Raw genomic sequence first — 23,820 nt, 5'->3', positions numbered from 1 at the left:
GCAACATCCAAAGCATCATAATCAGGAGCCAGTGGAACATATGCCTTCTTCTCTCCATCAGGCCGAATCAGGGTGTTGACCTTGGCCACATCAATGTCTTAGAGCTTCTTCACAGCCTCTTTAATCTGGTGCTTGTTGGCTTTAACATCCACAGTGAACACAAGCGTGTTGTTGTCTTCTATCTTCTTCATGGCAGACTCACTGGTCAGCGGAAACTCGATGACAGCATAGTGGTCAAGCTTGTTTCTCCTGGGGGCGCTCTTCTGAGGATATCTGGGCTGTCTCCAGAGTCGCAGTGTCTTGGGGCTGCTGGAAGGTGGGTGACATGCGGATCTTCTTTTTTGTGGCTGTGGACACCTTTCAACACTGCCTTCTTGGTCTTTAAAGCCTTCGCTTTGGCTTTGGCTTTAGGAGGGCCAGGAGCGTTCTTCTTCACTTTCAGTGCCATCTTCTGAAAAGGGTCCCAAGTGTATCTTTAAGGTAATTCTGTTGGGTTTGAAACTTTATTTCTTCCTAGACTTGAGCTTGGTTCAGATGAAGTGGTCTCAAACACCGAAGGAAGGGGACCAGATGACCATCAGTACTCTGCATCAGTCACAAAAGGTGATCCCCAAGTCAGGGCATCACCTGGCCTGTTGGATACGTAAATTATCATCCCCACTCAAGGCCTACTGAATCAGAAACTTTGGGGGTGGGCCCAGCATCCCGTGCTTTAACAATCCCTCCACTTTTCGAACCACTGAACCACTATTCTATTCCAGACACTACTGGATTGTTCTGTAACTCCTGCTATCAGCATATAGTTTTTTAGAGGGCTCAGAGATTTTTCAGTCGCACAGAATAAGTAAAAGAATAAGTAGGACAAGATAATTTCCTTCATTACCTTCCTCCAACAGATGGATTTCCTGGTATCTTGTAAATTCAATGAATACAATTCCCACCCCCTCCACCCAGTATCATTTAACCTGGAAGCAGCATCTTTCCTTTTCAATAACTTGCCATGGTTCCTCGTGGTTTCTTCTAGACCACAGGATGCATTCCTGAGAATTCCAAAGATCTTTTTAACATGTTTGAATTACCTCACTAGCAATATTCTCTGCCAATGAGCTTTACATTTTTTTTATTTTTTTTTTATTTTTTACTTTACTGAATACTGAAAAAGAATATACACTGCAAAGTCAGTATGCCTTCAGCCACTTAGCAGCAGTATGCCCTTGGGCAAGCTATTTAATCCCTCTGGAACCTGTTTTGTCATTTATACAATGTAGATAGTAATAATCTCTCTCATATGATCGTTATGGGATTAACTGTTAATATATGCAAGTATTTCCCACAGTGCCTGGCACACTGTGTAAGCACCATATTGAGTGTTTGCTATTATTATGACTACAGTTATTGAGGGACCTAGATAAACATCCTAGAAAGGTTAAGACAAATGATGGATAATAAGGACAGCTGCAGGCTCTCCTCTCAAACTGTAGGAAAAGACCACATGCAAAGAACAAGGAACTGTTCTAGTTTGCAAACAAAATGGTCCTTTAAAAAGGAGATAATGCATAGCCTGGAATGAGAAAGTAAAAGACTCATGATCTACAAATCGCTTTACTAGCACAAGCCAGGGTTATGATTTCCATAAAGTTCCATGTTAATGAATGGTAATGAAGCCCAAATTCTAGAGTGACTGATTAGTCATTCATTCAGGCAAACTCAAGAAAGATCTTTAAATCAACACCACTCAAGAGACAAATTATCCTAAAGCAGTTGAATAGTTTTTCTGTAGCACATAGTTAGCTGTACCTCCAACGTCTATTCTCCTCTTCCTCTTTTCTGTTATATTCCAATTTTTCTAGCCAACTTGTTTGGTTGAGACTGACCAAACTTTCACTCTAAGGGTTGCATCCTGTTTAGAAGTTAACGGCACATGAGATTCTCCAACTCCAGTGGGAGAGGCACATGACCCAAGTCATGATCAATCACACCAGTGAGACTGATACATCTGGGCCATGAAAAGCAGAGAAGCAACCTCTTTTCTGCTGGATGTCCACAGTCCAAGGGGGCCTGGGACCTGGGGTAGCCATCTTGGGACTACGGGATGGAGCCTGCTTGCGAACAGAGCCTGCACTAGAAAATAAAGCCAGAGCAGAGAAAGAAACTAGATCCTGGTCACACCATTTAAGTCCAGGAGTAAGTCTTGCTTAAAGACTGAATTTGCCTACTGTGTGACCAATAAATCATCTTTGTCACTTAAACCACTCTGGGTTAGGTTTCCTTTGTCCACAATAAAGACGACTCTAAATGATGCATGCTTCATAATCAGATTCCACTATAAAGGCAACAAAAATGTGAGTTATAGTTAGAATTAACAGTAAACTTAACTTCTCAAGTTGTAACTTTGATTTACTTATCACAATTAAAGACATTAAGAAAAAAAATCATTTGGAATAAATTTCACTTGAAATTTCATTTGAAATCTCAAAGTACAGATGCAGGACCTTGAATAAACTCTGTTTTGATCCTTGGTTTACATATATTCAGTACAGCTGAGTTTTCAGACCCACAGAATGCTTTCCTGATTTTCAGGGCAACTTTAGGGTAAAACACTCCTCACCCCCACCAGGGCCATGGAGAAAGTGTGCTCTAGGTGTTCACCAGCAACAAGGGAATGAGAAATCACAAAGTAAGAACATGTTCCACGAACTGATGAACCAATGGCAAACTTACCCGTTACTATATTAAACGTGCCTTTACCAGATTAAGCTATTGCTTTTTCAGATGTAAAATCCTTGCGTGTGATACTAACCCATCTTGGTACAAGTCAGGCCAGTTAATGTATCACAGGCACTAAGTACACAGGTAAATTTGTATATTTTTGAGTATAAGGAATAATATGCTTTGATATTTTGAAATGTAAGATTTGTCAAAAATAAAAGAATTCTTACAAACTTACGGCAGCTATTACTGAATTGCTATAAATAACACTCTGTGCTCTGAATAATTCTGGCTATTAGAGTTGACAGTTCTCCAAACATGGAACTGACTACCTTACAAAATGGTCAGCTGGCTCTTGCAGGACACATTTAAATAGAGGTGAGACAACCTTCGAACAGGACAGTGTCATGGGAACAGGGCGGATGATTTTAAGGGGCGTCCTGATCTTAGGCATCCTGGGCCTCTGACAGGCATGAAGGACTCACCTGCCAGAGCCTTGATGCGGGACCGCTCAAAGAGCCGCGCAGAGCTGTTTTCATTGTCCCAGTCATCAACATCCCAGCGGTTGTTGACATCACTGTACTGCTGCTGGATCTCAATGTTGTCATAGTCTGTGGCTACTGTGGTCGTCATCTTGAACTGTCTCAGCTGCTCCTCCACATCAGCTCCTTCTTAGAGTTCTATGAGAAAGAAGAGGAAAAACATTTAGACGTCTAAAGTACATACAGTCCCCATGGAACCTACTGGGATAAGAGTGAGTAGAAAGTAAAACAGTGCTTGCCAAGAATAGGTCTTCTGGAGCAACGCTGGTTTCAGATTTTAGCACTGTCTCATAATAGGTGTGTGACCTTAGTCAAGTTACTTAGTATCTCTAAGCCTCAGTTTCCCTAACCATTAAAGAAGGAAGATACTTCAGAGGTTGTTGAGAGGATTGAATGACATGATGAATGCCCCAAAAATAGTGGGTTTATTCCTTTTTTCTAAAGTTTAAACTCTGCAATTTAAAAATGTTATCGGAGAGCTGGGTGCAGTGGCTCACGCCTGTAATTCCAGCACTTTGGGAGGCTGAGGTGGGCAGATCACCTGAAGTTGGGGGTTCGAGACCAGCCTGGCCAACATGGTGAAAACCCATCTCTACTAAAAATACAAAAATTAGCCAGGCATGGTGGCGCATGCCTGTAACCCCAGTTACTTGGGTGGCTGAGGCAGGAAGAATTGCTCGAATCTGGGAGGTGGAGCTTGCAGTGAGCCGAGATCACGCCACTGCACTCCAGCCTGGGCAACAGAGCGAGACTCCATCTCAAAAAGGAAAAATAAAAAGAAATGTTATCGGAGGTAGATCAACACCTATGCGAGCTTCTGAATGAACTCATTTATTCCTATAGTGTATCACCATAAATTATAATCTTTAGGCTTCTCCTGGAAATTCATAAAATGTTATGTAAGAGAACTAGCAGATCATTTTATCTAAACATTTCACTTACATATTAGAAAACTGATGCTTAAGATTAAGATGTAAGGCCAGGCACAGTGGCTCACGCCTGTAATCCCAGCACTTTGGGAGGCTGAGATGGGTGGATCACCTGAGGTCGGGAGTTCCAGACCAGCCTGACCAACATGGAGAATCCTCATCACTACTAAAAATAAAAAATCAGCTGGGCGTGGTGGCGCATGCCTATAATCCCAGCTACTCGGGAGGCCGAGGCAGGAGAATTGCTTGAACCCAGGAGCTGGAGGTTTTGGTGAGCCGACATCATGCCATTGCACTCCAATCTGGGCAGCAAGAGCAAAACTCCATCTCAAAAAAAAAAAAAAAAAAAAAAATTAAGATGTAAGTATATGGCAACCAAGGACAGTACCAGTGCACAGTAGATGCTCAATGCACGATTGCTATTCTTTATTCTGGACTGATGAGCTTTAAACATAGCTTCTCCCTTCAGTATAGTATTATTCACTCATTGAACCAAAATACAATGAAGACTTACTACGAACTTGTGCTGCACCAGATGCTACGGATACAAACGAACACAATGAGGACCTGGCCCTAGGGAAACTTATATCCTAATGGTAGGAGTTGGACAAAAACCACACAAGAAAAGGCAAGACAGTTCAAAGAAAAAAAATGACAGCAGTGTCATGTGATAGAGGGAGTGACTATTTTTAGATCTGGTGATCAGGGAAGGCCTCTCTGAGTGGGTCCTGAAACTGAGAACTCAATGTCAAGAGGAATGAATTACGCACAGATCAAGAAGAACAGTGTTATCAGGCAAAGGAAGCAGCATAGCATGCGGAAGGAACAGCAAGTTCAGTGTGGCAGAGTCTAGTGGACAGTGGGAGAGACTCGGAGACAAGGTTGGGGAGGGATGTGGGCGAGCCCAAGTGTGACGGGAAGCAACTGCAGGATTTTAAGCTAATAACCGACACCACCCTTGAGTGTATTTGTAAAATATTCTTCCCAGGGCTGTGTGGAAAAACAGATTCTAGGCGGCAATAATGGAAGCAGGGTCCACTTGGAAGGTTACTCCAGAAATGATGGCGGTGCAGCTCTGGGTGGAGAAGTGGGGATGGTTAAGAGGTGGATGTGCTTAGAGGTGGACGTGCTTTGGAGGGAGAACTGACAGGACCTGGTAAAGAACTGACTAGACCTGCAGCATTGAGAAACTGAGCTAGTGCTATGCCTGAAGCCTGTGGGTGTGGTTAAATTCCTGCATATTTTAAATTTCACTGTGGGGAATCAGGCTCAGTCAGGCATATAAAGCTATCTAAGTAAGTTGCTAACCTGCAAACGTAAGAAGAAAGGAGGAAAAAGACCACCTCCCTTTTAAAGTGGTATGAAGATATCCCAAGAAAAAAACATGTGTTATCAACATTTTTTTTTTTTTTTGAGATGGAGTTTCGCTCTGTCACCCAGGCTGGAGTGCAGTGGCACCATCTTGGCTCACTGCAACCTCCGCCTTCTGGGTTCAAGCAATTCTTCTGCCTCAGCCTCCTGAGTAGCTGGGACTACAGGCGTGAGCCACCATGCCCAGCTAATTTTTGTATTTTTGGTAGAGACGGGGCATCACCATATTGACCAGCTGATCCCAAACTCCTAGACCTTGTGATCCACCCGCCCTGGCCTCCCAAAGTGCTGGGATTACAGGCGTGAGCAACCATGCCTGGCTGTTATCAACGTCTTAAAACTCAAAAATTTATTGTCAGGTTTTTGTACCTGGATGCTCATTTAGTGAAAGCCTTATTCAGTGTGCACCAAGATGTGCACCTGGGCCAGAGTCAGCAGGCCTCCTCACGACAGCCTGCGTGCTAATCAAACCAGACACCACTCAGCAACACAGAAGGATCATCCAAGAGATGATTCTTCTCCCTCACATATGCCACCACACAAAAAATAAACAAACCTATATATGCAGAAAAGAAACATTTATCGTGCTTGAAATGCAGCTTTCTAAAAGTTCCAGCACATAACCACACATGCCACATGCAACCGAGTTTCCATGGTAAATAAGCTGAAACAAATTAACTACACCTTAAATAAATAGTAGGTTCTTGGGTGGTACCAGCACACAGCTGCCTGCTCTTTTGTCATAGCTGTTTTCTCACATGCTATCCAAGAGCATCGCCGACACATCCCACATGTTCCTGAGGAAGCAGCACCGAATCCACCTTACAACTGAGCCACAACATCTGTGACTCAAACTGTCACCCACCTCTGCTCTAACACAAAAACCCTGAATGGGAGTAAAATCCTGGGTTCTCATCAGATAGACATACTCAATCCCAATTAAGTACACTCATGGGTGTATTAGTTTTCACACTCTACATCAGCAATTTATTTATGGGATTTCATAAAAACACAAAAACTTCAGAAACCTAATCCAGTCAGTATATTCCACTGAATGATCTTACAGTGGCATTTAATATTCAAAGTCATAAACCCTTCTAAAAAATGAAAATTAATATTGTCATGCAATCATCTGACCTTGAATATAGTTGACTTTCATGACTATTATCAATATCAAAGACTTTTATAAAATTCAACCTTGGAGGATTCTATCTCTAGGGAGAAAATGGGAAAGTGCTATCAATCCCAAATTCTGAAAGTACCGAAAGTAAAATTTAATCCAATCCAACCCAAGGTGAAACCCAAGCAAGGCATGCCTCTCCCCAGATAAGTTTTAGCTATTTGGTGCCACCTGCTGACCAATGAGAAGAAACCTCCAGGGCAGCTATACCTGCGCTGCAACATCCACCGCACTTGACTCCTGCAGAAGCCCAGCCTGGCCCCCTGCCCTGCCCCGACCTGAGAATCTCTCTTTCTATCACTGAACCAACAACTGTTTTCCACAGAGTTCCCCCATTTTTTTTTTTTTGAGACAGAGTCTCTCTCTTTTGCCCAGGCCGGAGTGCAGTGGCGTGATCTCAGCTCACTACAACCTCCCAGATTCAAGCAATTCTCCTGCCTCACCCTCCTGAGTAGCTGGGATTACAGATGTGCACCATCACTCCTGGCTAATTTGTGTATTTTTAGTAGAGATAGGGTTTCACCATGTTGGCCAGGCTGGTCTCAAACTCTGACCTCAGGCAATCCGTGTGCCTCGGCCTCACAAAGTGCTGGGATTACAGGTGTGAGCCATCTTGCCCAGCCCACAGATTACTTAATAAGTAAGTGATAATTCTTGTCTTAAGCTTAAAATAAGTCATTCAGAGAACTAAAGCACTTTTTTCCCTAATGTTCTTTCTTAATGGTGTTCCTTAAAATCAGTTATTGTTCCTTAAAACGGAAAGGTTAGGCCGGGAGTGGTGGCTCACGCCTGTAATCCCAGCACTTTGGGAGGCCAAGGCAGGCAGATCCCTTGAGCCCAGGAGTTCAAGACCAAGCCTTGACAACAAAGTGAGACCCCCATCTCTACAAAAATAATAATTAAAAAAATAGCCAAGTGGGGTGGCATGTGCCTGTGGTTCCAGCTATTTGGGAGGCTGAAGTAGGAGGATCACTCAAGCCAGGGAGGTGGAGATTGCAGTGAAACATAATCATGCCACGGCACTCCACCCTGGGTGACAGAGTCAGACTCTGTCTCAAAAGAAAAAAACAAAAAAAAACAGAAGTGGGAAATGAAAGAATCCAAATTATCCACTAGTCTGTGTACAAAATAAATACATATATATATGCCAGTCACAGTGGCTCACACCAGTGGCTCACATCTGTAATCTCAACAATTTGGGAGGCCACAGTGGCCAGATCACTTGAGCCCAGGAGTTTGAGACCAGCCTGGGCAAGATGGTGAGATGCCCTCCCCACTCCTCTTCACTGTCTCTACAAAAATTAGCTAGGCATGGTGGCACGTACCTGTAGTCCCAGCTACTTGGGAGGCTGAGGCGGGAGGATCACTTGAGCCCAAGAGGTCAAGGCCACAGTGAGCCATGATCGCGTCACCGCACTCCAATCCAAGCAACAGAGTAAGACTCATCTCAAAACAAAAACAAAAACAAAAAAAGCAATGCTCTGAGTTCTTCTTTTTATTCAACTGTTTCACTCAAGTGTCCAGAATTTGTTACTAGAGACAGATATCTTTTTTCTTCAGTATTCTCCATCTGTCCAAAGACAATGTCCTTTGTCCAAAGACAAAACTGAGTATTTACAGTGATAGAACCCATTATTTTATTTTCAAAGCAATTTCAAGGCAAGATATCCCTCACTCCCACCATAGCCATCGTGGAAAGGTCCCTTCTAGGCACTCAACAGCAGCAAGGGAGTGATGTGAGGGTGAAGAAGTCAGAGTCAGGACAAGAGTATGGAAGAGTGTGCCCATGGCATGGAGACTCCAAACTCCAGCATGCTACAAACATCATTATCCTCTAAACCACTTCCACACGGGACTGGGCCAGCTGTGAGGACAGTTTATACCACACATACAGGTGTCCCAGGAGGTTATCTAAAAAGGGCTGGGTTTTCTCCAGATGCTATTGGCCATGCCTCCCGTGGGCTGTGAAGTCATCTGTACTTCTTAAATAGCTGTGGGAAGGTTAGGAAGAGAAGGGAGGAAGCCTTGGCCATCTTGGAACTCTGCCTGGTGGTTCCGCCATTAGGAAACCGGGAAAGGACTATGTGAGGCTGACACAAGAAAAGGGAATCTCCCCTTGAAGAGAAAGGCCCTCGTGCCTCTACTAGCAGAGCGAGGGCCTGGATTCCACTGGACTTGATCACCACAGTAGGAGCTCATTAAATAACTTTTGAATGAATAAAAACAGTAATACCCTGCGTGTGATATGGGTAACACCCATGTTCTTTGTGACTAGGTTTCAAAAAGATACTCGAAAGTGTCCATCTACTTTTCCCACTCTTCTCCATTGTAGGGTGGGGTGGGATGCGGTAGTGTGTGTGTGTGTGTGTGTGTGTGTGTGTGTGTGTGTATAAAGGAATATGTAGAAAAGCCAAGATCCTCCCCCTCAAATTACTCTTCTCTAATCCTATGTCCCATGAACTGGAATTTTCCACAAGATGCACATAAGATGAAATTCCAGATGCTTTATTCTTTTCTGCTTCAATAAGCAGATACTAAATTCATTTCTTCAAACAGGTGGGCCAAGGCAGAAATGGATGTGGAAATTATTATCCTGAATCTTTGAGGCAAAGGGGTTTCTACAGCTCTGGCATGAGCTACCACAGGTCATAACCATTAGGAAAGAAACTGGAATGTTACCATGTCAGGCTTTAGAAGTATTCTATTAGTTCTCCTCTATATTAATTAAAATTCGTAAAGGCAATACCTGGAACAGCCCAGAGGGAAAATACTTTACCTGTTCTCTTACTTCCCAAAATGACACACTTATTTTCTAAGTTGCACAGGTATCAGATAAACTTGCAGGTTTTTGTTCTATGAAGAAACAATAATCCCCAGGCTACTTTCCAGCACCCTCTTCTGTTACTCTACAAAATCTGCCTTGGTGACATCACCTACTTCCCTGTCTTTGCTGGTTACCCGGTGCTGACAGCTGCTCCCTGGACAGCAAGGTGCAGGTGTCTCCTAACAATCACGAACTCCACCTGGCGAACACCGAACTCACAGCCCCCACCTCTAGGCCCCACATCTCCTCCACCACTCCCTCACTGAATGGCATCCCCACTTCTCCCAGTTGCCCCAGCCAGAAACCTCGCAGTCACCTTTCATTTCTCCCTCTCCCTCCACAGGGTGGTCCTAAGGTAACTTGTACCTCCTGAAAATCTCATGAGTTAGTTCCAGCAGGAGTTTCTCATTCCAGCTCCTCATCTCTCATTGTAATCCCTAATCCATTCCCCTACAATGCTACCAGAAGGACCATGCTAAAATGTAATTCCAGTCATTTTACCCCCTAAAAACTAAAATCTACCAATTGGCTCCCGATGCCTTCAGAATAATGCCGAGATGCCTTAGGAGAGAAAATGAGATTCTCCATGAGGACCCTGTCCATCTCTCTAGCCTGGTCCCACTATCCGTGTCGTAAGCTCTTGCAACTCCTGAGAGAGAAGAATCATGTTCTCGTCTCAGTTCCAAACCTATCACCTGGAACAGCTCTTTACTCTTCCTGCAAATCCTAGCTCAGGTATCACTACAGCCAGGAACCTCCTGGAATCACTCACCACCACCACCACCACCACTTGGTCTGAATTAGGCAACCTTAGTGCCCACATGCACTCCCTCCGACACCTTATGCACCGCTGACCTGTCATTAAAAGACAGGTTCATAATTACAAACCATCTATTTACTTACCATCAATAAGCCACGGCCTCTTGAGGTCACAATCCCATCATTCTGTCTCAATAACTCCTAGCAGGGTGCCTGGTAACATTAGGTGCTTGCTAATTATTTGTTTCTGAATGGGCTGCCTGGGTGGGTGGCAGAGGGAGGATTGGGAGGCGAGAGCACACAGGCAAAGTTAACTGGAGCTGCCACTCAGGTACTATCTCCATCAGTCACAACGCCTGAAACATACACTCTTCTGACTTACATAGATCTGGTAGACACTCTGCTTTCAAGAAAGTCACATTTTTAAAATGGGCTGCTAATGAACAAGTGAATATTTAATAAGGTGCCTCTCCATACACACAATAAAATTTAGATTTCCCTTTTTAATTTAGTTTTTACCCTTGGAAAAAAATTTTTTTATCTGAACTACTCAGATTTCAGAGAGTAAAGCAGCAAATAGAGAACACATGCAATTTTCATTAGCAGTACACATATGCATACACATATGCACACACACATATACACACACTTCCTTAATATCCAATCTTAAAGGCTCAAATTAAATAAAATGAAGAAGGCGACCAACATTCGCCAATCCTTTTCGAGGAAGAAAACTATGTAACAATTACTTTGGCAGAATTCACAGACCCAAATGTTCTGCAAACACTTAAAACTCTCCCACTTTATTTATATAAGAATTGAAAAAGTGTACACCGGATGCTGGTATGTTATCTTTAAAAAGGCCTTCTAAGGACTCTGAAGGTACCAAACTGCAAACTGCGTGTCTGAGAATTTTGCTTTAACTATCTCAACTGTTCAGTTGCCAACAAGGAATATCTATAAGAAACCACTGTTTCTTTTTTTTTTTTTTTGAGACAGAGTCTTGCTCTGTCGCCCAGGGTAGAGTGCAGTGGCTGGATCTTAGCTCACTGCAAGCTCCGCCTCCCAGGTTTACGCCATTCTCCTGCCTCAGCCTCCTGAGTAGCTGGGACTACAGGCGCCCGCCACTACGCCTGGCTAGTTTTTTATATTTTTAGTAGAGATGGGGTTTCACCGTGTTAGCCAGGATGGTCTCGATCTCCTGACCTCGTGATCCGCCCGTCTCGGCCTCCCAAAGTGCTGGGATTACAGGCTTGAGCCACCGCACCCGGCCTGTTTCTTTTTTTTAATTATATTTTAAGTTCTAGCCTACATGTGCACAATGTGCAGGTTTGTTACATATGTATACATATGCCATGTTGGTTTATTGCACCCATTACCTCATCATTTACATTAGGGCATTTCTCCTAATATTATCCCTCCCCCATCCCCCCACCCCACCACAGGCCCTGGTGTGTGATGTTCCCTGCCCTGACCTATAATTACTCAGGTACATGGGGCTAGTGCCAAAAAGGGACCGAGATTGCATCCCATTCAGAGTTCTCTACTCATAAATACAAAGACACACATGAAAAGTCACAGCATGATAATTAACAACACAAGAAAAGTCACAAGCATACAATGTCCGTTATTAAAGTAGCCTTCACTTTTAAAACAACCCAGTGTACTGTAGCTTTACAGGAACACATCCACTGTTTAAAAAAAAAAAAAAAACGGTGCCTCACACCTGTAATCCCAGCACTTTGGGAGGCCGAGGAGGGCGGATCATGAGGTCAGGAGTTCAAGACCAGCCTGGCTAACATGGTGAAACCCCGTCTCTACTAAAAATACAAAAATTAGCTGGGCATGGTGGCAGGTGCCTGTAATCCCAGCTACTCAGGAGGCTGAGGCAGGAGAACTGCTTGAACCCAGGAGGAGGAGGTTGTAGTGAGCCGAGACAGCACTACTGCACCCCAGCCTGAACGGCAGAGCAAGACTCTGTCTCAAAAAGAAAAAAAAAAAAGCAAAAAAAGGCAGTATAGAGCTATATACAGTCCAGCCAAAATTCAGAAAATCAGATTATCCTGAGAGGGAAAGTTTCTCTGAGACCTATTAATAATTATTAAATTATTAAACTCTTGTTAATGAAGTATTTTGGATTTCAAGTAATCTATAGCTGTACTAACTTTTGTTTATCAATGGCAGAGTATAGTAATATTTCTCACTATGATTATCAGATTTTCTTTCTCATTCCCTGAGTATGTTACAAGATCATAATTATTTTAGCTTCTAGGTGAGCTGTTAACATTATGAAATATTGTTTTTGTCCCTATTAACATATGAACCCTATTTTGATTGATAGTAATATTTGCCTGGTATATATTTTTCTATCCCATTATTTCAAACCCTCTGCAAACTAAAAATAAAATTCGAAGGCCCCCAACCATCTGAAATGGGCCCTCTTGGCCAAGGACATCCCTGAAAATCTCTTTCAGGCCATGATGGAAGGAGGTGGGGGGTTGGACACGTCTCACTATCCCCCTCCAGCATTAACATCAACTCAGACCTTAAGTGGGATATGAAATACTCAAAGTCTATTCTCTCTGAAGCCTGCTACTTGGAGGCGTCATCTGCATGATAAAACCTAGGTCTCCACAACCCCTTAACAAAACCCAGACATTCCTTTCTACTGATAAGAACTCAGAAAAAATTTAAATCTACCTATGACCTGGAAGGCTCCCCCTCATCCCGCCCTTCCAGATCAAATCAATGGAAATCTTACATGTACTGACTGATGTATTGTGTCTCCCTAAAATGTATAAAAGCAAGCTGCACCCTGACCACCCTGGGCACATGTTATCGGGACCTCCAAAGGCTATGTCATTGGTGTGTCCTTAACCTTGACAAAATAAACTTTCTCAATTGACTGAGACCTGTCTCAGACATTTTGATTTCACACTTCTAGAGTCATTTTGTTTTAGGTATGCTTCTCTTTGTTTCAATCTAACCCAAGAGTTTCTGTCATTTAGTCGGCAAGCATAATCCATTTGCATTTATTAGGATTACTACCATATTTGACGTTTCAGTCCATTTATTTTGTATTTTCAATCATAAGTAACAAAAATACGGAAACTGGGGCCCCAAGAGTTAAACAACTCGATCAAATCACACAGCTATGATGCTTTTATCGTAATATCTTTATCACTACTGAATCTTGTACCATCAGAACACAATCTAATCTTTAAAATGCAGAGGTGAAGACTAAACCCTAACACAGTTAAAAATTATATTTTGGGAGGATGGCTCACACTTTCTGGGGCATGGTGTTTTATTTGCTTTCTCATTCCATCCTCCTCAGCAACCTTCTGAAATAGATACTACTATTAGCCCTATTTTACAGGTGAATAAACTAAAGTTTTGCTGGTGGTGGCACAGAAAAAAAATGAAGAAACCAAGAGGACTTGAACCAAGTGGGTACGACTCCAAAGCCCATGCTTTAAATGAACAAACTGGCCTACCCTCTAGGCAAGAACCCTTTAATAGTGGTCCATGTCAGAAAAATATCAAAAAGACTCAAGGTTCTTAAATAAGGAAATGAACGACCCCCATCAAAGTCTAATTACGCCTAGGACAGTTACCCACCCAGCCAGGTTTCCCTGTACATACACAATGGGGGTGATATCGCCCCCAAAAGGAATGAAAATTCATTTTGGGGATGAGGCAAAAAATTGTATTCTTTTTCATATAAGCATAGATATGCAATGTTATCTATGGCATGAAAATTTCATGGGTGGGCAATGAGGAGAAAAAAAATGTCGGCCGGGCGCGGAGGCTCACGCCTGTAATCCCAGCACTTTGGGAGGCTGAGGCAGGCGGATCACGAGGTCAGGAGTTAGAGACCATCCTGGCTCACACGTCTCTACTAAAGTAGAGACTGAAACTCAGTCTCTACTAAAAATACAAAAAATTAGCCAGGCGCAGTGGTAGGCGCCTGTAGTCCCAGCTACTCGGGAGGCTGAGGCAGGAGAATCGCTTGAACCAGGAAGCAGAGGTTGCAGTGGGCCCAGATAGCGCCACTGCACTTCAGCCTGGGCAACAGAGCGAGACTCCGTCTCAAAAAAATAAAAAAAAAAAAAGTCACACTGGGTTAAGGGGCTCACACCTGTAACGCCAGCACTTTGGGTGGCCCAGGCAGGATGATCGCTTGAGGCCATGAGTTCGAGACCAGCCCAGGTAACAAAGTGAGCCTGTCTCTACAAAAAAATTAAAAATTAGCCAAGTGTGGTGGCACAAGCCTGTAGTCCCAGACACTCAGCTTGAGATGGGAGAATCACTTGAGCCTGGGAGGCCAAGGGTGCAGCAAGCTGTGATCATGTCAAAGCACGACAGCCTGGGCGACAGAGCAAGACCCTGTCACAAAAATAAACAAATAATCTAAAAAATTCCTATTGGGGATGGGAATAATGGAAAAAATGATGAGAAACACTATCCAAGCTAAAGAAAAAAATGCTTATCTCCTTTAATGAAGATGTAACCACCCAACAGTTTCACCTCCCCTGCTATCTAGATAGATACTATTTATAAAGACAGGGGAATTGCAATAAAGTTATTCACACAGAACTGGCTGTGCAGCAGACCAGAGTTTTGTTATTACTTAAAAGTCTCCCCAAGAATTTGGAGACTGGAGTTTTTAAGGATAATTTGGTGGGTAGGGGGCCACTGAGTTGGCAGTTCTGATTGGTAGGGCTGGAGATGAATACGGAGTTGAAAATGTCCTCTTGCACTGAGTCAGTCCTGGGTGGGGCCACAAGACCAGATAAGCCAGTTTATCCATCTGGGTGGTGCCAGCTGATGCATCGAGGACAGGGTCTGCAAAATGTCACAAGCACTCATCTTAGGTTTTGCAATACTGATGTTCTTCCCAGGAACCATTTGGGGAGGTTTAGAATCTTGCAGCCTCCATCAGCATGACTCCTAAACCATATTTTCTAATAGTGTGGTTAATTTGTTAATCCTACAAAGGCAATCTAGTCCCCAGGCAAGAAGTGGGTTTTGTTATCATCTTTGTTTTAAACTACAAACTAAGTTCCTCCCAAAGTTACTTTGGCCTACGCCCAGGAAAGAACAAGGACTGCTTGGAGGTTAGAAGTCAGATGGAGTTGGTTAGTACAGATCTCTTCTGCTGTCTCAGTTAAAGTTTTGCAATGGCGGTTTCAAAGACTCGAAAAAAGCCTCAAAAGAGAGAAAGATGAAGAGCACATTTCTCTGTACTAAAGAACTAGAATTTCACATATCGCGGGTCCCACTCATTATGTCTCTGATACAAACTCTCAGAGTGGCTACTCCCCACCAGAACTAACGTGTGTACACTTTAGGGGAGCAGTGAAGATTTAGTCATCTTCTCCCTACAATATTCAAATGCTAAAACGCCCATTATGAACTTCTGTTCTCAATATTCAGAGATAAAACTCTTTCCTATAACTTTCCTATAAAGATGGAAGATGCCACTGGAAGGTGGAAGGTGGTTCTAGCTTTATAAACAATACAGTCCAATAGACACTTTTTGTTTTTTCTTAATGGGCAAATTCAACCAGGCTCTATACTCTTTGAAGGGGCAAAATTCACCCTTGCTATAATGGAAATTAATTGTTTTTAAAGATTTCACTTGTGGGAAATACACTGTTTATTTTTAAACATTCTGCCAAAAAGATCTCTTCACCATGGTTTAAAAACTTATCATTATTATACAGTACAACCATGAATACACTCTATGACAAAAAACAATACAAGAGAGAAACATGGCACCCCCCTCACCTTCCTCCATTTTACAGAGCAAACTGCACAAGGAATAGTGATATTACAAATGGATTTATTATTTGCGTCCCTGACAAGAAAATTCTTTATATGCTGCATAGAAATTTATCCTTCTTCACTATTCACACATTAAAGTTGTAAAGTATCAGGCCAGGCATGGTGGCTCACGCCTGTAATCCCAGGACTTTGGGAGGCCGAGGCGGGCGGATCATGAGGTCAGGAGATCAAGACCATCCTGGCTAACATGGTGAAACCCCATCTCTACTAAAAATACAAAAAATTAACCAGGAGTGGTGGCAGGCGCCTGTAGTCCCAGCTACTCGGGAGGCTGAGGCAGGAGAATGGCGTGAACTTGGGAGGCAGAGCTTGCAGTGAGCTGACATCACGCCACTGCACTCCAGCCTGGGTGACAGAGCGAGACTCCATCTCCAAAAAAAAAAAAAAAAAAAAAATTTAAAGTACCTTACTTCTCTGCTTACATATAATACTCTCTAAATTCTAAATATAATTTTATAAGTTCTAATACTTTGAAAAATCGGCTGAATGTTGAAAGTAGATCTAGAGAGAAAGGTTAATTTTTTGAGTGTTCATTTATAAGCCTCATAATCACCTAACTTGAACCAACTAAAATATTTTTTAAGTCCTACCAAATAAATACACAGCTATTCTCACATACACGGCAGTTCAAGGCCATCCTTTTTTCTGTTCCACATACAGAGAAGAGCTATTAAAATTGAAATTAACTGATGTCTTCTGGTTGACTAAAATTATTTTTAAAAATAGAAATTATTAAATCAATAGAGAACTAGCACCATGGTCTTATGGCTAATGTGGGGTGTTTCTAAGCCACCATAAATAAAAATTTGGTCTTACATTTAATTCTAAATAGTTTTAAATTACATTAGAGTATAGTTCTAATGGTGCTGCTGCCAGAATACCAATCCTGAATTTCGGTGGGTTTGGCATTTCATTGCCTTATACGTTGTGAAATTTCATAAGTTAGTATCATACGCCTGAACAACACAGGAACAATAAAGAACTTTTTATTTGTAGGCTGACTTCTCCTAGAGCAACCCAATGCCAAAATCCTCTGCAAATCTATCAAGTGGAAATGCATATCTCAATTACCTGGAAGAGAATGAAATGAAAGAAATATGTAAAACTGCACTGAAAAGCAACACTATACTAAGTGATATATGGGACACATATACCTCCCTCTACCACCACAAGCTCTGCAAGGGCCAGCATCCTCTCTGTTCTGTTCTAGAGTGGTTTCTTGTTTGTTTGTTTTGAGACAGGGATTCCCTCTGTTGCCCAGACTGGAGTGCAGTGGCGCAATGTTGGCTCACTGCAACCTCTGCCTCCAGGACCTCCGCCTCCCCAGTAGCTGGGACCACTGGCACAGACCACCACGCCTGGCTAATTTTTGTATCTTTTGTAGAGCCAGGGTTTCACCATGTTGCCTAGGCTGGTCTCCTGGGCTCAAGTGATCTGCCCACCTTAGCCTCCCAAAGTGCTGGGATTACAGGCGTGAGCCACCGCGCCCAGCCTATTCTGTTCCTCTTTAAACCATTAGTACCCAGCAGGGCCCCTAAGCCACAGCAGGTGCTCAAAGACAACTGTGAAATGCAACGCAGATGGTAGGAGCTGTGTTGCCGCAGCGTAATCTAACTCTAAAGCACAGTGCATCTTCCTACCTAAAGTGTATGTACTTTGGATCCCAGTAAAATTCTTATTGTTATATAGGAATAACCTTCTCTTTACTCAGATTCATTCAGCGAAGGTTATAAATTTGTAAGTTATAAAATTATAAATTTATTTTCAACTGTCACAAAACGAGGGGTCATATTGGATAGGATTGCAGTAATCACTAATTTCACAATGTCACCTGTATTTGCCTTTTAATATATTTATTTTAAATAGAGTTTTTTTTTTTTTTTTTTTTTTTTGAGACAGAGTCTCGCTCTGTCGCCCAGGCTGGAGTGCAGTGGCCGGATCTCAGCTCCCTGCAAGCTCCGCCTCATGGGTTTCCGGCATTCTCCTGCCTCAGCCTCCCGAGTAGCTGGGACTACAGGCACCCGCCACCTCGCCTTGCTAGTTTTTTGTATTTTTTAGTAGAGACGGGGTTTCACTGGGTTAGCCAGGATGGTCTCGATCTCCTGACCTTGTGATCCGCCCATCTCGGCCTCCCAAAGTGCTGGGATTACAGGCTTGAGCCACCGCGCCTGGCCTTAAATACAGATGATTTTAAGATCATTTCCCTTTGTAAAATATCCTAAATCCTAGACTGTCATGGCGACCTAGATTTCCAGAGATTTACACTTTATTAGTTAAATTTTCTCAAAGAGCTGTTCAAGTAACTACCATTGCTTGCACTAACACTGCAGCAACAAGCCTTTCCCCTTTGTATGCTTGGTAAATGTTTCCCAAACTTACTTAGAAATCCATAACCTTTCAAATAAACAAAATGACTAAAGATTGGCCTATGATACTTGAAAGGAAGAGAACATCAATCCTAGAAAAAACATTTAAATAATTACCATTTTAACACGATCAAACCTCTATTAGAGGGGTCCCCAACCCCCGGGCCACACAGCAGAAGGTGAGCAGCAGACAAGCAAGCGAAGTACAGCTGTTCCACACAGTTTGCATATACCTACTATCTGAGCTCTGCCTCCTGTCGGATTCGTGGTGGCATTAGAGCCTCCCAGGAGCACAAACCCTACTGTGAACTGCACATGAGAGGGATCGGGATTGGGCGCTCCTATGAGAATCTAATGCCGGATGATCTGTCACTGTCTCCTATCACCCCCGCCAATGGGACCATCTAGTTGCAGGAAAACAAGCTCAGGTGATTCTATATCATGGTGAGTTGTAAAACTATTATTATTACTATTGTTATTTTTTGAGATGGAGTCCAGCTCTGTTGCCCAGGCTGGAGTGCAGTGGCATGATCTCGGCTCATTGCAACCTCCGCCTCTTGGGTTCAAGAGGTTCTCCCTAGCTGGGATTGCAGACATGTGCCACCACCACACCTGTCTAATTTTTGTATATTTAGTAGAGACGGGGTTTCACTATGTTGGTCAGGCTGGTCTCCAAATCCTGACCTCAGGTGATTCGCCCACTTTGGCCTCCCTAAATGTTAGGATTACAGGTATGAGCCACCATGTCCCGCCAGAATTATTTCATTATATATTACAATGTAATAATAATAGATATAAAGTGCACAATAAATGTAATGTGCTTGAATCATCCGGAAACCATCCCCACAACCGTCAGTGGAAAAACTGTCTTCCATGAAACCAGTCCCTGGTGCCAAAAAAGTTGGAGACCACTGCTCTACTACTAAAATCTGTTTAAACCTGATCAATCTGGAAAAAAAAAAAAAAAAGAAAATATTGTTTAACAATACAGTCTATACAGTCTGGAATCCATTAGAGGCCTGCACATGACTGCTTAAAAGCTTATTTTCAAAGGTACTCAATATCAAGCTTGGTAACAAAAGTCAGTTAAAGTAAATGTGGATTCACTTCGGCTCTCCAGAATATCTAAACATGAGTATACAAGAAAAATGAGCCATGGTGCCTAAAATATTGCCGTAAGTTTAGAGCCACAAAAGAGATCTCTGATTTACAATGCATTTATCATAGGTGACAGCCACAAGTTAAGTATGTTAAGTATGACTACTGTGGAGCCAGACCCTATTCAACCGAGCCAATCAGCCCAACACTCAGGCTGGGGATACCTTACCACACTTTCCAGAAAGTCACAGGATAATGCACAGCCTGTCCAAAGCTGCATGGGCTTGTAAGTCAAACTTACCTGCCTCCTACTATTGCCCAAACGACTGCAAAATGAAAGTAAGATCTTAGCTGGTGAAGTCTTCAATCAGGCATAAGAGCAAAAGGAACCAGCAAGTTTCTGTGTTCTCCCAATAGGGGGAAAAAACTTAGAAGGCAAGATCAGGGCATCCACACCACTCTGAATTTCTTTAAAATCTCCCTGGTAATGTGATTTTTGAAACTGCATTTTTCAACTACTTACTTGACCAAAATCAAGCCCATAACTTCATCTCCTTGAAATATGTTACTAATAAACAAGTTTTCTATTTCCCAAAATATCTGCAACATCATATGCGCTTTGTTTTTCCTATTCAAAATGCTTTCGAAGCAATTGCTTCTTTTGTCAAAATCAGCAGCACAGAAGAATGAACCGGATGTCAAGGCAATTTGGAGCATTTGGAGGGAACTAAATTCTGTTAGTATTCTATGACTCTGCAGAGAGAGAAAAATCAGGGGCTGGGCACGAGCAGTAGCTGGATTTTTAGTGGAGCCTGAGTGTTATGGACCAAATTGTGCTCACCTTCCAAATTCACATGTTGTAGGAGCAACCCCTAATGTGACTGTATTCGGAGACAGAGCCTGTAGGGAGGTAATCTAGGTTAAGTGCGGTCATAATGGTAGGGCCCTAATCCAATAGGACTGGTGTAGTTATCAGAAAAGGAACAAAGAATGGCCCGGCGCCGCGCAGTGGCTCAAGCCTATAATCCCAGCACTTTGGGAGGTTGAGGTGGGCGGATCACTTGAGGTCAGAAGGTTGAGACCAGCCTGGTCAACATGGTGAAACCCTGTCTCTAATAAAAATACAAAAATTAGCCAGGTGCGGTGGTGAGTGCCTATAATCCCAGCTACTCAGGAGATTAAGGCAGGAGAATTGCTTGAGCCTGGGAGGCAGAGGTTGTAGTGAGCAGAGACCACGCCACTGCACTCTAGCGTGGGCAACAGAGTGAGACCCAGTATCACACACACACACACAAAATTAAAAATTAAAAAAAATAAAAATAAAAGGAACAAAGAGATGCTATGGTCTCCCCGTACCCATTCCATCTGCACAAAGAAAAGGCCAGGTGAGGACACAGTGAGGCGGTGGCCATCTGCAAGCCAGGAAGAGAAGCCTCATCAGAAATCAACTGACAGCTCCTTGATCTTGGACTTCTACCCTACAGAACAGTGAGAAAATACATTTCTGTTGTTTAATCCGTACAGTCTATGGCATTCTGTTATGGCAGCCTGAGCAGATTAATTCACCAAGTGAACCCTAAAGCTGCCTTCTGTGCCATTAAACTCTAATCTCAATCCAAGGATCCTGTAATTAATGAAGGCTTTCTAATCTCATTAGCAATGGCACTGCTAACTCTCAATATCTTGTGATTTTAAAGATAAGGATGATGGATAAATGAGAACCACATCAACCTAAACTTTATCTGGAGAGACTCTTTTGAAGCCCCTAGTCCCAGCCCAGGGCCTCTCCTATGTTCCTATTGGTTTGTTGTTGTTTTTTTTTCACAGCACATGCTACAATGGTGTTTAAATAATTACCTGTGTAATAATTTGTTAAGTGACTATCTTGCCTGAAAGTATACTATACTCTCCATGAACTGTTAGGTATTTCTCTCTTTTTCATCAATGTATCCCTAAATATAGTGCCTAGCTCACAGAGGACAATACATAAATGTTTAATGAATAAACTTTATACTTAAAATTTTCTCAACTTCGGGGAGTATTAGAAGCACTTTACCTACCAATTCCTCTACTATCAAGAAGAAAAAATTACTCAGTTCAGTGGTAAATTTTTCCAAATGTAAACTATAAGTAAAAAAAAAAAAAACAAAAAACAAAACAGATAAGTTCTTGTAGATTGAGTCATCTTCAGTTTTTAAATTATATTTACCTGAGAATTTTTATGTTCTCTCACCGAGCAAAAAGCTTCAAAAGCAACTTCAAATTTCTAAGACAAATTTTCATTGCTGGCTGAGCGGGCATGTTCAAGCGTGCCAGCTCTGGGACAGGTCCATGGCCCGGTCAGCCCTTTCCTCACCACCTCCGAAAGCACATGTAGCACAAGGAAGGTCCCAGGGCCGAGAGGGGATTCAAATTGTTCAAGCACACATACGGTCTTGCATTCAGACTTTCTTTTTTTTTTTTGAGACGGAGTCTCCCTCTGTCACCCTGGCTGGAGTGCAGTGGCACGATCTTGGCTAACTGCAAGCTCCGCCTCCCAGGTTCATGCCATTCTCCTGCCTCAGCCTCCAAGTAGCTGGAACTACAGGTACCCGCCACCTCGCCCGGCTAATTTTTTGTATTTTTAGTAGAGACGGGGTTTCACTGTGTTAGCCAGGATGGTCTCCATCTCCTGACCTCGAGATCCGCCCACCTCGGCCTCCCAGAGTGCTGAGATTACAGCTGTGAGCCACCGCGCCTGGCCCAGATTTTTAAAAATAAAGTTCCCAAGATTAGAAGAGATAAAAACTGACAGCAATTCAAGGAAAACGTGGCAAGCTCAATGTGAAGCAACAGCAGAAGATACAACTAAAGGAAGTTTCATTGTTAGACACCAAGTTAAATCACCCCAGGTACTGACCAAGCCAAGAGTGTCCAGAAGGGGCAGCCAGGCTGTAAGACATCTAGGAGACCCAGCCTTGGAGCTACGACCCCTGGGGAAAAGTCTAGGAGAGACACCTGGCAGGTATCTGCAGGCAGCCAGCTTCAGGAGGCGCCCTGGGAGAGCTGGCACAGATTTCCCAGCAGGTGGGGAGCAACATCTTCACAGTGGCTCAGGGTTAGCAGGTACTTTCTAACAACCAGAGCCCTCCAAAAATGCAGAGAGCAGACAGGTATTAGATTTGTTGTTGTTACTGTTGTTGTTTTCACAGCACGCACTGAAACAATGTTTAAATATGACCTGTTAAATGACTATCTTGCCTGAAAGTACACTGTACTCCCCATATATTCAACAGGATAGCTACAGAAAGGACTGAGTACTGTGTGGGAAGCCGGGATGCATGTATTCCAAGATCTCATACAACTACAGGCATCTATAATTTGTTTAACCACAAAGTATTCACACCATTCTTGTGATCCAGTACGATGCAGTAATACTACAATAAGTAAAACTTGGTTACCAAGGTGTGTAAAACACTCTCTCTTCAATGGGGCTCAGAAGATATTTCAAAATAATGGCTTTTCCATCCCTATGTTTAACTGAATCAGTATTACTTTAATTGTAACCATCCTCTGTTTGGGGTGTTGTCATATTAAGAAAATATTTGCACTCTCTTCATAAACAAAGTATTCTTCTACAAACATTTATACACGTTTTCACTGGATTTCACAACCCCGCTGAAAATAATGAGCAAAAAGTTCTCAAAACAGCTTCTGCATTCTGATGAAAACATTCATTTTAAGTACACCACTGGAAATATTTATCACGAAACCAATTATTTTATTTAGGAATTTTATACTTTTTAAAATATTATAAGGTACCAAGTAAAACATTTACTTATTAAAAAAAAATCTTTTAATTAGAAAATACAGTCATCCCTCACTACCCGTGGGTGATTGGTTCCAGGACCTCTTATGAATACCAAAATCCATGGATGCTCAGGTCCCTTATATAAAATAGTGCAGTATTTGTAGATAACCTACACACATCCTCTCGTATATTTTAAATCACCTAGAGATTACTTATAATTCCCAATACAATGCCTATACATCACCTCATTCACATGGATTCAATGAAGTTTTCAGCAAGCAGCAAATTGAACTTCTGCTTTTTGGAACTTGGTGGATTTTTTTCCCACATATTTTCTATCCATGGTTGGTTGAATTCAGATGCAGAACCCACGATACAGGGGGCCAGCTGTACTGCTTATGC

The 23,820-nt window shown here is 42.6% G+C and overlaps 1 protein-coding gene across 3 annotated transcripts in view; it reads right to left on the bottom strand.

The window, feature by feature from the left end:
• Nucleotides 1–23,820, bottom strand: part of SPTBN1 (spectrin beta, non-erythrocytic 1) — a 211,565-nt gene that overhangs the window by 140,664 nt on the left and 47,081 nt on the right. For all 3 annotated transcript variants that reach the window (XM_007970628.3, XM_007970629.3, XM_038006938.2), the window contains exon 2: nucleotides 3,195–3,389. In XM_007970628.3, coding sequence (XP_007968819.3) covers nucleotides 3,195–3,342 — 148 coding nt within the window. In that variant the 5' untranslated portion in view covers nucleotides 3,343–3,389. The remainder of the gene's footprint in view (nucleotides 1–3,194; nucleotides 3,390–23,820) is intronic.

The sequence above is a fragment of the Chlorocebus sabaeus genome, chromosome 14 (assembly GCF_047675955.1).
Source record: "Chlorocebus sabaeus isolate Y175 chromosome 14, mChlSab1.0.hap1, whole genome shotgun sequence".
In the NCBI taxonomy this organism is placed as follows: domain Eukaryota; kingdom Metazoa; phylum Chordata; class Mammalia; order Primates; family Cercopithecidae; genus Chlorocebus; species Chlorocebus sabaeus.
This window is presented reverse-complemented; position numbering and strand designations above follow the sequence as displayed.